At 47.5% G+C, this 14,181-nt stretch overlaps 1 protein-coding gene across 1 annotated transcript; it reads right to left on the bottom strand.

The window, feature by feature from the left end:
- Window positions 1-4,531: 4,531 nt before the first annotated feature.
- CENPA (centromere protein A) lies at window positions 4,532-12,983 on the bottom strand. Its single transcript, XM_029936332.1, has 5 exons — window positions 12,466-12,983; window positions 7,232-7,341; window positions 6,439-6,516; window positions 5,963-6,115; window positions 4,532-5,559 (listed from the first exon to the last, which is right to left on the bottom strand). The coding sequence occupies exons 1-4, from the start codon at window positions 12,554-12,556 to the stop codon at window positions 5,981-5,983; spliced, it is 414 nt and encodes a 137-aa protein (XP_029792192.1). The 5' UTR covers window positions 12,557-12,983; the 3' UTR covers window positions 4,532-5,559; window positions 5,963-5,980.
- Between the last annotated feature and the right edge of the window lie 1,198 nt (window positions 12,984-14,181).

Consider the following 14,181-nt stretch of genomic DNA (forward strand, 5'->3'; position numbering starts at 1 on the left):
GAGGAAGAGAGAGTGCACAAGCGCTGGTGTGCACGAGTCAGGGAGGGGCAGAGAGAGAGGGAGAGAGAGAATCCCAAGCAGACCCTGTGCAGAGCCTGATGCAGGGCTTCGTCTCAAGAAACCAGGAGATCATAACCTGAGCTGAAATCGACAGTTGGATGCCCAACCTGCTGAGCCGTCCAGTGCCTCTCAGTTTCTAATTTTTATTTGTATTTATTTATTTTTGGGAGAATACAAGTGGGGGAGGGGTGGAAAGAGGGGGACAGATGATCCCAGGCGGGCTCCACACTGACAGGCTGATAGCAGTAAGCCCGAGGTGGGACTCAAACTCAAGAACCATGAGATCATGACCTGAGTTGAAGTCAGATGCTCAACCGCCTGAGCCACCCAAGCACTCCTCAGTTTCTAATTTATATTAGAGAGGCTGTGCAGGATGGCTTCTAAGTTCTGATTGTGAAGATTCTAAAATTCTGCATTTACTGAATTTAGACTTCCCAGGGCACAGTTGTTACCTGACTCTTTGGTGAATAGAGTGGCAAATGTGGTCTCTTTGTCATGTAACTGTGACTGACTCCATCTTAGGACCATGAAAAAGGGGTGGCATCCCTGAGCCTTTATTCAGATAGGTCTCCACAGGTACCTGGTGCCTTCTACTGGCTGGAGGTCCAATTTAGGTTTACAATATAAACTGGCTGATGGATGATATTTTAAAAAACGTACTTTTCATGGTGGTATAATACGCACAGCGTAACAGCTAACCATTTTTTAAGTGCACAGCTCAGTGTTAAGTACATTCCGATTGTTGTGAGAATATCACCACCGTCCATTTCCAGAACTCTTTCATCTGACAAAATTTAAATTTTTTAATGTTTTATTTATTTTTGAGAGAGAGAGAGAGAGAGAGACAGTGTGAGCAGGGGAGGGTCAGAGAGAGAGAGGGAGACACAGAATCTGAAGACAGGCTCCAGGCTCTGAGCTGGCTGTCAGCACAGAGCCCGACATGGGGCTCGAACCCACAAACCGTAAGATCGATCGTGCCCTGAGTTGAAGTCAGCCATTTAATCGACTGAGCCACCCAGGAGCCCCCAAACATATGTTTTTCTTAAAAGCATTATACTGCTAACAAGATAGTGATTAATTGTTGGTAGTTACTGATCCAAGATCAAAGAGAGGTTGGAAATCTTGAGACGAGCCAGCCTAACAGCAGATTTTGCCTGGCACTTTCTTGTGGAGATGTTTGCCAGTCCTAAAAAAGTAGTCAAGAAATAAGTCATGCTTTTTTGACAGGCTTGTGGGGTTAGGGAGGAAAGGTTGAAGTACAGTTTACCAAGGGAAGCAGGATGAGCAGACTGTCTGTACTCAGGAATGAGGTGGATGAGAAGAATTCAGACATGAGATGGACCTTGACTTTGAATCATCTGGGTGCTTCAGGAAATCTCATGCTCTGAAATTGAATTAAGTTGGTTTGGAATGTTTAGTGCCTCCAGGCACCTGGTAGGAAAAAAACAAAAACAAAAACAGAAAATAAAAACAAGAACAGTGCTCTCTAGAGAAAGATGTCATTCTGAGTTTCAGATTATTTCCTCACATAGATGTGTCAGGCATACTATCAAATGTAATCAAACACCAAAGAGAAAAAAATGCAATGAGTGAGAATCAACAGACAACACAAATAGAAATAGATTCACAGGGACCTGTTTTCAGACACAGTCTGCAAAGCTTACTATGCTAAAAGATACAAAACCCAAGCTCAACATTTTCAAACGGAGAACTATAAAAAGTGATGTGACAGCGGCGCCTGGCTGGCTCAGTTGGTAGGGCATGTGATTCTTGATCTTGGGGTTGCAGGTTTGAGCCCCAAGTTGGGTACAGAGACTACTTAAAAATAAGATGTGACATCACAATTTTGAAAACAGCCAAATAGAAATTCTAGAACAAAACAAACAGAGTAACTGAAATGAAGATACCGGTCAGCTTTAACAGTGGATTAGACACAGCTGAAAGGAAATCAATTAATTCCAAGTCAGGGCGGAAGGCACAATGAGGTGCGCAGCACTGACGGACTAGAGGACGGAACACAGAGGAGGGAAGGGACCATAGAGGACGTGGTGCTAAAGTCTGGCAGACAGAAAACCTGTGACCCACAAAGTGAGGAGAGAGAATGGCGAGAGGCATTATTTGAAGAGACAATGATCGAAAAATTTCTAAAATTGGTGAAAAGACATCCTTCGCTATCCAGGAAGCCTAATGAATGCCAAGCTAGATAAGAAAAGGAAGTCCAAATGTACGACAGGTCATAATGACATTGCAGAATACCGAAAGCAAAGAAAAATCTTTTAAGGAGAGATAGTCAGAAAAATAACATCGGCTTTAAAGGGGCAACTGTCGGACTGACTTCTCAACAGCGATAACAGAACCCAGAGAACAGCGGAATCAGCTTTCTCATGTGAAGGGAGAAAACAGCCGTCAATCTACAATTCTGTACCGGCAGAACCTCAACATGGATTCAAGGGACGGGGGGATGAGGAGAGGGGGAAACTAATAAAATCCTAAAAGCCAGAAGGCAGATGGATAATAGCAACTGACCCACAGGCCCATGAGAGCGGGACCCTCAGGCGGCAGTGGGGAAAGTGAGGACCCTCACAGCAAAGTGTTCATAAGGCCCAGCAATGGGGGGCCGGGGTCCTTCTACAACGGGGCGTGCACGGGGTGGCCACGGGGCGTGCACGGGGTGGGCATGGGGCAGGCTAGCAGAGAGGCCTGGTTACGGTTTAGGAGGCAGCGTCCTCAGTACATCTGTCCCAGCACTGTCACCCGGTGACTCTCCCCCCCCACCCCCATTCCAGTACAAGCCTGGAGACTTATTTTCAACTGAAGAAAGAAATGAGGGTCTCTGGACCCCAGGGGAATGGGAGGCAAGGCAGGGAGAAAGGGAAGCGTATGCACAGTGGGACTTTAAATATGGATTTCCTCAGCTCTCTTGCAGGCAGCAACTAGACCCAGGAACCTCCTCCACGCTGGCCTGGCCCAGGAAGACTCTCCCCCGGGGGCAGCTGGCTAGCCTGACACATGGGGGCTGCTGAGCCAAGGGCCCAGCCGGCCTCTCCCCTGTACGGCTGCCAGCCAGTCTGCCAGCATGCTCTGAGCCCCCAGTAGCTTCCCTGTGTGCCATTCTTCACTGTAAGTATTGTAGCACACCTTGAAAGAAAACCTCCTGACTGAGGGACCAGAACCAAGAGGAGAAAAAACCACCCTGTTGAATGAGTCAGAGACGATGTGGCCAAACAAAAAGCAACAACAAAAACTATTAGACCTTTAAAATGGTAGGTATCACACCCACAAAACCAGACCGGGACGTGAGCAGATGAGGTTTCTGGAGGCTCCAGGCTCCCTTCTCAGCCCTTTGAGCTGTCTGTAACCAGGGTATCCCCAGGCTCTCCTACCGCTGCTCCCGCTTGGCTCTGCCCCTGGAAATTGCTGGTGGGGGGCCTGGAAGGTGGGAGGAAATAGGCCTGTGGCAGCAGAAGCAGCAGAGGACAAGGGCGTCCTGAGTTCCTGCTCAGTAGCAACAGTGTGGCTAATGCGGCACTGGGCCCAGGGGGCGGGGCGTGTTTCCGGCCGAGCAGCCCTGGTGTGGACCGTGGGCCCCGCAGCTTCATCTTTGGGCAGCATCCTCTCTCCCCAGCTGCTCTTCCAGCCCTCCTGGTATTATTTAACCAGTCTTGTCCACTAAGTTCTTCTTTCTTGGAAATACCCAGGTTGGTTTTGTTTTGTTTTTGAGCGAACGCGGATTGGGATGCTATAAGAAAGATTTCAAAAACAAAGAGTGCTTAGATATTAAAAATGTGAAAGCAGAAATAAAAAACCAAACAGAAAGGTTAAAGGTGTTGATGGAATCATCCCGAAAAACCAAACACAAACTCCAACAACATAAGTACTCTTTAAACTATAACAGTACTATTATGACATTATCATGATTTAAATGACTTATTCTCATGTGACCCTGTAAATACTACCTGGTGTATCCTGCCTGGCGGATGACCTGTGTTGCATGGGTGTCCTGGGTAGTACATGTTATTTATTTATTAAAAAAAAAAAAAAAAAATATATATATATATATATATATATATTTTAAAAGAAGTTTCCATGCCTGGCCTGGGGCTTGAACTCACAAACCCCAAAGTCAACAGTTGCATACTTTACTGACTGAGCCAACCAAGCAACTCTACTTTGTACATTTTAAAACAGCAGAGGTGTCAATTTAAAGAAAACTAGAGAAGACTATAACTTTCTAATTAACAATAATACTCTGACATGGGTGGCTCAGTAGGCCAAACGTCCGACTTCAGCTCAGGTCATGATCTCACAACTCGTGAGTTCGAGCCCCACCTCGGGCTCTGTGCTGACAGCTCAGAGCCTGGAGCCTGCTTTGGATTCTGTGTCTCCCTCTCTCTTTGCCCCTCCCCTGCTCACGCTGTCTCTCAAAAATAAACAAATGTTAAAAAATTCAAAAAGAAAATACTGACAAGAATTTAAATATAATCATTGATAGATAAGCTTTATTCAAACATCTGCATAAATAGGAATTGATGTTGAACAGGAAGAGGGTTCTCCAAAGGGTTAGAGTTTACTCGGTGATAGAACTTGGTCCTTCCCTTCAGCCAGTCTTGGAATTTGTTCGCCAGACACATCACTGTCAGAAGTCCACCTTCGCTAATCATTTCGGTCACGTGCAAAACCTAAAAGCCTACTGGTGGCACTTTCCATTTCTCTGGAAACTTCTTAAACGGCTTTCAGTTTTTACAACAGAAGGGCAAGGTTTTTATCCGCTCATTCTACTCCATGGGAGGCAAAAACACATCCCTCAATTCTCTTATTTAAGTAGCGGCTGCTTGCAAAACCGCGTACAAGTGAAGAACCGAACATTCACACACAACACGTCGCATCTCTATATGCTGTAACTGTACATTTTTGTCATTAAAGAATTATTCTTATTTTTATTCTCTCTCCACAAACAAGTTATTAAAAACCCTTGTAAAAACTTTGAAAAGGCACTTTAAAATCCTGGAATGAAAAATTCTAAAGTGTAAAAGTTAAGGCACGTCTTCCATGGTTTACGAAGAAGAAGATAAAGCCCGCGAGCTCGAATTTTTGAATGACGGTGACAGGAACTTGCTAACAGGAAGCAGAACATCAGAACGAAAAGATTTAAATGGTACGGGATGATCTAAAACAGTAAGTAAGCACCCTTCTTTCCCATAACCCAGAAAATCTGAGGTCTTCAAAGTCATTCAGCAGTCATGTGAATAATTTGCAAACTGAAGTGAACTTTGGAGCATCGTTCTCTAAAAATAACTCTCAGCCCTTTGGAATGGCGTTGGTTTTCTCGGAGATCACCTGTTACAGAGGAGAGCCATGGGTGTTCTCTTCTCCAACCAGTGTTCTTAAAGCAACCAGTATTACAAAAGCAACATGCACCCCGCTCTGAAACAAGTCCATGCGTCTCCTTGAACTCCGTGCATCGGTTCCTGGCTCTGGACAGAGTCCCCGGTATCATCCCTGAAATTCAGGTATCACATTTAATACCAAACAAAGCATTTTCAAAAGTTAAGAAAACCTTCTCTTAATCAGAATGGGTCATCCAGTCCTTGTGAAACAGAGGCTGAACTCTGACAGATTCATGTCACCTGGTCGTGACTACATAGATAAAGATCTTTATTCAACACTGGACAAAAAGCGCACGAGCCACAGGGTCCCAAGCACTCAAGCTAAAACCAAGTCCAATCTTCCCTAGAGAACAAAGGGGAGGTGAGACAGCCAGGGACCAAGGATGCAAAGTCCTTCAGCGAAACTCCCATCCCGGTGATGAGATGCTGGATGCTTCCTCCCCAGAGTGCTCGCTCGCTCTCTCTCTCTCTCTCTCTCTCTCTCTCTCTCTCTCTCTCTAGCAGGAAGGGCTTACAGAGACGGGTGCCGGGGCTCAGCCAAGCCCTTCCTGAATGCCTCGGATCCTCCTGGCCAGCTGCACATCCTTCGGGAAGAGAGTGACGCGGCCGGCATGTAAGGAGAGGAGATAGGCGTCCTCAAAGAGATGAACCAGAAATGCTTCCGCAGCCTGGGGGCAGAAAGACAAGTCCAAAGACCGCCACACAAGGGGGGCACCTGAGCGGGTGGGGGGCACACGCTGGTCTTGGAGCCCTGCTGCACCTAGTCTCCAAGGGCTCCCAAGACGGCATAAGAGACAGTCACAGAATGAGGGTGAAGCCTGCCCGGGGACCCTGCTACCAGCAAGCGAGGATCTGGCCTCCAAAGCCCCGGGTTCCCTGATGCTCTGCCAGGAGACAGGAGGCAGCGCGTGACACCTCTCCCGCAGCACTGTGGCATTCCAGACTGCCTTTCTCCCATCCTCACCCAGGTGGCCCCTGGCCCCCTGCTTACCTCCTGCAGGGCCAGCAGGGCCTGGGCTTGCCAGCAGAAGTCCACACCGCGCGTGAATTTAACACATATCTCTCTTGCCTGTGAAGGAGTGCGGATGGGGGTGGGGAGGAGTGCAGAGTTAAAGAAGAGAGATTCAAGTGGAGCCAGACAGTCTCCATGAGGTGCCATGAACCTTCACTTCTGTTATACCTTCCTGGCCCTTAATCTCGGAACCTAACCAGTACCCCGGGTTAACTCCTGGGAGCTTAGAGCTGGCATGTCTCCTACAGGTGGTGGGGAGAGGAGGAGGCAGTCTCCCAGGGCAGGAAGAGGGAGCACAGCGTGGATGGATAAGAGGGCTCCTATTTTATTATATAACTGAAGAACACAGTGTCAGAGGTGGTGGGGTCAGAAATTAATTCCAGGGGCGCCCGGGAGGCTCAGTCGGTTAAGTGGCCGACTTGGGCTCAAGTCATGATCTCACAGTCTGTGGGTTCAAGCCCCGCATCGGGCTCTGTGCTGACAGCTCAGAGCCTGGAGTCTATTTCAGATTCTGTGTCTCCCTCTCTCTCTGCCCCTCCCTCACTTGCGCTCTGACTCTCTCTCAAAAATAAATAAACATTAAAAAAAAAAAAAGAAATTAATTCCATAAAGAACCATAACGGGCCCTTGGCAGGCTCATGTTTCCAAAAGGCGAAGAGTTCTCTGCCAGGTTAGAGGAGAGGACCCTTAGCCCTTGAGACAAGAGATGACAGGGTCCCCAGTACCTGGGGGATTTAAAGAGAGAAGGCAGAGCGGGGTTGGTAGAGCTCACCAGGCGGCCAAAAGGGCTCTTCCTTAACAAGAGGTTTGTGCTTTTCTGAAGCTTTCGGATCTCCTTCAGAACCCGGTGTCTCTGGGGACGGCGCTGACGGGAAGGAGTGCCTGAGCAAAAAAGTTGGGTCATAAAGTGTAGGGGTCAGCAGGTGGTGCCTCACAGCTTGGCGGAGACAGGCAAACTGTCAAATCACTAGTCCGTAATAGGCTCCGCGGAGGTGGGGATTCTGGTTTGTGATTTCCTGCCATTACCTTCAGCAACTAGAAAGAGTAGATAGATGCCGTGTTAAATGAATGCGTGATCCTCTGCAGGTTATTATCTCAAATGCCACCTCTTTCATGAAGCCTTTCCTGCTTCCCAGTCCCTTCCAAACTGATGGGTTACCTCCCTCCTCTGAGCCCTGCAGTACTTTGGGCATCTCTTCTATCTTTGCCATCTAGATTGGAAACTCAGTTTGTGTTTAGGTCTTTTTTTTTTTTTTTTTTTTTTAGAGCTGGAAGGAATCGGAGAGGTTATCTAGCACAGTTCCCAGTCTCGGTTAGCCTGAGGCTGAGAGGAGAAGACAACTAGCCAGAGCTTAGTTGTGGCCAAGGAGGGACCTCAGATGTGGCATAACGCAGTGCCAGTGTTGGGTCACTGGGCTAATGGAGCCAGAGCTTTTGGCCTGGTTCCAACAACGACAAAAAAGAAAAAGGATGTTAAAATATTCCCCAAAGTAGAAGTCAAAAAGCCAAACTCTCTGATCTGAAATTAAAAACATAAGGAAAAAAAAATCTTCTAACTCAAGGACACTTAATTGAAATTAGACTATTTAGAAACGAATCAAAAGTCTACATCTCAAAACTTATGAGATATTGCTAAATAGCCCTAGAAGAACATGTACAATCTCCAGATAAAGACAGCCAAGTGTTCAACTCAAGTGTCAACACCGAAATTATTAAAATAAACCAAAAGAAGACAACAAATATTCAAGATAATAAAATAAATTAATGAGAAAGAAAATAAAACAAAAAAACTACTATTGCTAGGTAAATAAAACCAAGGACCAACAAAAATGAATGAACCTCTCATAAGCTGAACAAAGAATAAAAAAAGAAAAAAGCCCATGAAAACGAACATTTTGAAGGATAAAGTTGCTTCAGAAATGTTATTCAAGGGGCGCCTGAGGGGCTCAAGTCAGTTAATTAAGCATCCGACTTTGGCTCAGGTCATGATCTCACGGCTCGTGGGTTCGAGCCCCACTCTGGGCTCTGTGCTGACTGCACAGAGCCTGGAGCCTGCTTCAGTTTCTGTGTCTCCCTCTCTCTCTGTCCCTTCCCCCCTAGTGCTCTATTTCTCTCAAAAAATAAACATAAAAAAAAAAAAAAAGGGAAGTGTTATTCAAGGTTCAGCCAAGGAGAGAAAAGCCAAACCAAGTAGTTCCGTGGAAGGATTTAATAATGAACTAACTACAAAGTGTGAGAAGGGCCGCATGGGCGGATGGGGACGGTGACACAATCCAGAGAGGCCTGTGCCACGGAACTGGCATGGAGACTTGATCTCTGGTGGTGGGGAATGTGGGTCAGAGAAACAGGGGCAGTGTCCAGGGGACTGGGGACATTTCTGAGAAAGAGGGAGGCCTCAACCTCAGGAGTCAAGCTGCGGGCATCTGCCTCTCCCGACCACTGGTCCACAATCCAGTCATGTGGGGCAGCCTTTCACAGACAGATGGGGCAGTCACAGAAAATGGAAAGATTAGCACAACTAGTTATCACCACTGTCAGAAAGAAAACACCACAGAAGGAACCAAACTCAACAAATAACCAATATTGGAGGAATCTGAGTGAGTAGAGAAAAAAAGCAATATGCGTAATAACCTCAGAGGGGTGAGAGGAGGCATGAAATCTATGCCCCAGAACAAGTGGGTATGAAAACCAATCAGAGATCATGGGTAAGAACCGGGATTAAACATTGGGTGGTTGGGGGGCACCTGGTTGGCCCAGTGGGTAGAGCATCTTGATCTCATGGTTGTGAATTTGAGGCCCCTGTTGCATGTGGAGCCTACTTTTTTTTTTAAACATTTATTTATTGTTGAGAGGCAGAGAGAGACCGAGTGTGAGCAGGGGAGGGGCAGAGAGAGAGGGAGACACAAAATCTGAAGCAGGCTCCAGGTTCTGAGCTGGCAGCACAGAGACCAACGCAAGGCTTGAACCCATGAACCGTGTGATCATGCTCTGACCTGAAGTCAGATGCTTAACTATCCGAGCCACCCAGGTGCCCCTGTGGAGCCTACTCTCCAAAAAAAAAAAAAATAACCTCAATAGTTGAGTCTCGCAACGCTAAAATAAGGAGTTGGGATTTAATCCTAAATAACAGGTCTCTGAGGGAGTTTTAAGCAAGACAGAGAGGTGATCCACTTACATTTTAAAGAGGAGTCCAGCTGCAGTGTAAGGAAAGAACTGGCAAGGGACAAGAGTGGAAGTGGAGTGTAGCCAAGCTAGGACGCTGCTGGCTGGGACTGGCTGGTGGGAGCAGAGCTGACACGGTGTGACTGAGGATGTGATCTGGAGGGAGAATTGCTGAGCTCACTTGGATGTGGGGTAAGAGAAAGGAACGTCTCCCAGGGTTCTGGCTTGAACAGCGGGCGGTGGAGAACATGTGCCATTTACTGCAACGGGGAAACGCAGGGATGCGGGAGGTTGGAAGGGAGTAATCGAAAGTTCGGCTTTAGGGGCGCCTGGGTGGCTCAGTTGGTTAAGTGTCCGCCTTTGGCTCAGGTCATGATCTCACGGTCTGTGGGTTTGAGCCCCGTGTCAGGCTCTGTGCTGACAGCTAGCTCAGAGTCTGGAGCCTGTCTTCAGATTCTGCCTCTCCCTCTCTCTCTGACCTTCCCCTGCTCATGCTGTCTCTCTGTGTCTCTCAAAAATAAATAAAACATAAAGAAAAGTTTGGCTTCAGATGTGTTCCATCGGACATAGCCTGGAACCGTCAGGTGGAAAGGCAGCTGGACATGGGGATTTGGAGTCTGAGGAGAGATCTGGGCTGGAGATGGAATGTGAGCACTGTCCTTAGGGAAGGTGCTCAGAGCCACAGGCATGGATGAGACCACCTGGGGGAGGGAAAGAAAGGAACTGGACAGTGAGGAAGTCCAACATCAAGTTGGTAAAGAGGTGGCACAGTCAGTAAAATACACCAAGCTGCAGAGTGCGTGGGTCATGGGCGCCGAGGGGATAGCGTGTGGCTAGGGAAAAATGGCCCACTGTGTCAAATGCCTCTCAGACAAAAAAAGGACACAGGCATGTCTATTGGATTTAGCAACACTAACGTAGGCCATGACCTTGACAAGAGTACTTCAGGTGTACTAGAAGGAGGGGGAAGTAGTTGTGGGGAGTCAGGCTGGAATGGGTTCAAGGGTGCCTGGGAGAGGGGAGACACACGTGTGTGTACTCCTACATCTGGCTATTTTAAAAAAAATTAGCTACGACAGGCGCCTGGGTGGCTCAGGAGGTTAAGCATCTAACTTTGGCTCAGGTCATAATCTCACAGTTTGTGGGTTCAAGCCCTGCATCTGGCTCTGTGCTGATAGGTCAGCATCTGGAGCCTGCTTCAGATTCGGTGTTTCCCTCTCTCTCTGCTCCTCTCCCACTCACTCTCAGTCTCTCTTGCTCTCAAAAACAAATAAACATTAAAATAAATACATAAATGAAAGTTTAAAAAAATTAGCTATGAAAGGCAGTAGAGAAAAACAGGGAATATGAGAGAGGCGGGAAATGTGGGGGCAGGAAATACCCCTGCCCTTTTTCTTTACACAGAAAGCATTTGTGGAATGCCAATGAAAGCAGTAACAATGTAATTCTAGGGGGGGCGTGGGTGGCTCAGTCGGTTGAGCAGCCGACTTTGGCTTGGGTCATAATCTCCCAGTTCGTGAGTTCAAGCCCCACGTCAGGCTCTGTGCTGACAGCTCGGACAGCACTGTGAGAATTTGAAGAAGTAAAAGGTGTGGAATAGCCAGTCACTGGGGAGCATGGAAAGCAAGACCGCCAACACGCACAGGGGAGCTGCCAGGAATGGTGGAGATAAGCCAGGGGGAGAAGGATACTTCCACATCACAAAGCAACAGCAAACAACACACTTAACACCCCGCTCAAATCAGAAACGGGACAAGGACGGCCCAAACCCTGCTCATATTTCAATACTCACCTCACGGCCTCCTGAGTACAAGACACTAAGAAACACAATGTATAAAAACGAAAAAGGAGATTCAGAAGTCCTTATCTGCAGGTACTATAAAAACCTACTTAAACATTTCAATTGAAGCAACCAAATGCGAGTTAGAATTAATGAGAGAATTCAGCAAGTTGCCTGGATGCAAAGGTTAATGTTTAGGAAAGAAAATTATATATATATATATATATATACACACACACAAACACACACACAAATATATATATATATATTTCACCCTGCTCTTAACTATGTGGCAGAAGACAAGTAAAGCAGTTGTTGCCCCAAGGTTCAGCTCTGCCCAGTGGGTCTCCACCCACCAGACCGCAGTATAGAAACTGAGGACCACAGGCCAGTCTTCTTTCCCAACCCATAATCTCAGGAAGAGAACAAGGTGAGAGCACTCTACTTAAGGCTCTACAGCCACTCACTATAGAAAAATCAAAAACAAAAACACACACAACAATACCTGGATTCTAAAAGTGGAACTGTTGTTTGAAATTGTCACAAAAAGCGGACAATAATTTTGCAATTTAAAAAAGCACAATGATTTTTTTTTTAACTCCTGTCTGCTGGGGCAAGCTGTGTGTGACCTTGTTCAAGTTCCCCGGCCTGCCCGAGCGTCAGTTTTCTCATCTGTAAAATGGGCACAATACAAAGTTGAGGTAATTTGAGAAAGACTTGAACACAAGGTCCAGTTAGTGGTAAGTGCTCCATAAATGCCTGTAGTAGTAAGGATTACTATCAGGAGCCAGGCCGCCGGGGCCAGTCCTTTCTCCCCCTCGGAACTGCCTTCCCCGGTCCCTCGCTGGGCCTGGACTTGGCCTGCCCGAGCAGATGCTCGCCAGCCCCGCGGCTTTGCCTGCCCGCAGAGGAGCGCCAGCCGGAAGTCCGGAGATTCGGACCCCGGATCCGCACGAGAGCTCGGTGTTCTGCTTTGTGAAATGGGCACGCGGATCCGGCAGTGCCCATCCCTCAGCCAGGCTGCAGGGAGGCCAGCTCGAGGGCAAGAGGCCGCGACCGGTTACCTGAGGGGCCCCGCCGGGGGGTGCCGGGGGTCGGGCTTGCGGTGCGCCTCCGCGGGACTTCTGGCTTGCGGCTCCGGCGGCGCGGGCCCATGGCGGGCGCCGAGGATGGCTGCCCCGCGGCTCTTTCTCGGCCTTCGGGGTCCGGGGACAGAGGCTGGCGTCCGGGGAAAGCCCGGGAACGTCCTGGCCGCCTGCCCCGATGGGGTGCGTGCTCGGCAGCTCTTAGTGCTTCCGCGGCCCCGAGTGCCGGCACAACTGATCCCTGGCGGCGTTTTTTAAAACCCGAATTCAACAACTCCCAGTGGCTGCCTCTGGAACGCCCCTGGCGCAGAGCGACTGCGGAGAGGACCAATGAGAGCACAGGACGGGAGCCTGGGGGCGCGCGGTGATAAGAGGAGAGCGCTGGGACACGGCGGAACGACAGTAGGAATCAGCCAATGGGAACTAAGAGAAATGAAGGGAGGCGGGAACTTCTCCTGCTCTATACTTGCTTGTCAGTGGTGCTCCTTAGAGGGATCAAACCCTCGTCCTCGGTGCCCAATGGTCCAAAAAGGAAAGATCTATTCTGAAGATGTAGATGGTGCGTCAGTAGAACCCGTTTCTCTATTAAAAAAAAAATCACTTTTCTCAGACATTTTATGTTTCGCTCATTTAACCCTGAGGTTGGCTTTTAAAGATGAGGAGGCAAATTCACAGGTAATGTGACAACCACATGTCGCCACTGTGATCCTCCCAGGAAAACCTCCACGAAAATGGCTCAGAAGCCAGTTTAACTGCATGGACATTATTGATGACTAAGGTCATAGGACAGCAAGGATCCGGGCTCTGACGATAAGTTCTTGGATCACACTCTCCAGCATTGCAAGAGAATCCTCTTAGAGAAACGTACCCCTTTCCCTTCCTGTCGGGGATTGTAGGCATTCAGGGCAAATGTACATCTGGGTAGTTAGAATAAAGGGGATTTTTATTTTCCACACTTTGTTTTCTTGCATTTTCTAAATGTTCTACAGTTAACATGTAATCCGGGGGAAGATGTCATTATAAAATCAGTGATTTCACAGAATCCTTGTTCACTGGTGGGAATGTAAAATGATGCAGCCACAGTATTAAGACAGTATGTTGACTGGCCAAAAAAATTAAGTGTGGAATTAGCATACAACCCAGCAATTCCATTTCTGCGTATACACTCAAAGGCAGGGACTGGAACAGGTATTTGTACACTAATGCTCACAGCATTGTTATTCACAACAGCCCAAATGTCCAAATAGATGGATAAACAAAATGTGACATGTACATACAATGGGATATTATTGAGCCTTAAAAAGAAATTCTGAGACCTGTTACAGTATGAACGAACCTTGAAGGCATCATGTTAAGCAAAATAAAAGACACAAAAGGAGAAATAATTGTATAATTCCACTTACTTGAGTCAAATTCATAGACAGAACGCATGATGGTGGTTGCCAGGGGCTGGGGAAAGGAGGAATGGGGAGTTAATGTTTGATGGGTAGGAGTTTCAGTTTGGCAAGATGAGACAGTCTGGAGATAGAGGTGTGACGCGGCACAACGTGCATGTACTCAGTGCCACTGAACACTTAACGCTCAAAATGGTTGTCTTATGTTAAGTGTTTTTTACCACAATTTTTAAAAAGAGAAGGGAAAAGGGGGCATCTGACTGGTTCAGTAAGCAGAGCATGCAACTCTTGATCTCAGGGT

This window comes from Suricata suricatta, chromosome 4 (assembly GCF_006229205.1).
Source record: "Suricata suricatta isolate VVHF042 chromosome 4, meerkat_22Aug2017_6uvM2_HiC, whole genome shotgun sequence".
NCBI lineage: Eukaryota > Metazoa > Chordata > Mammalia > Carnivora > Herpestidae > Suricata > Suricata suricatta.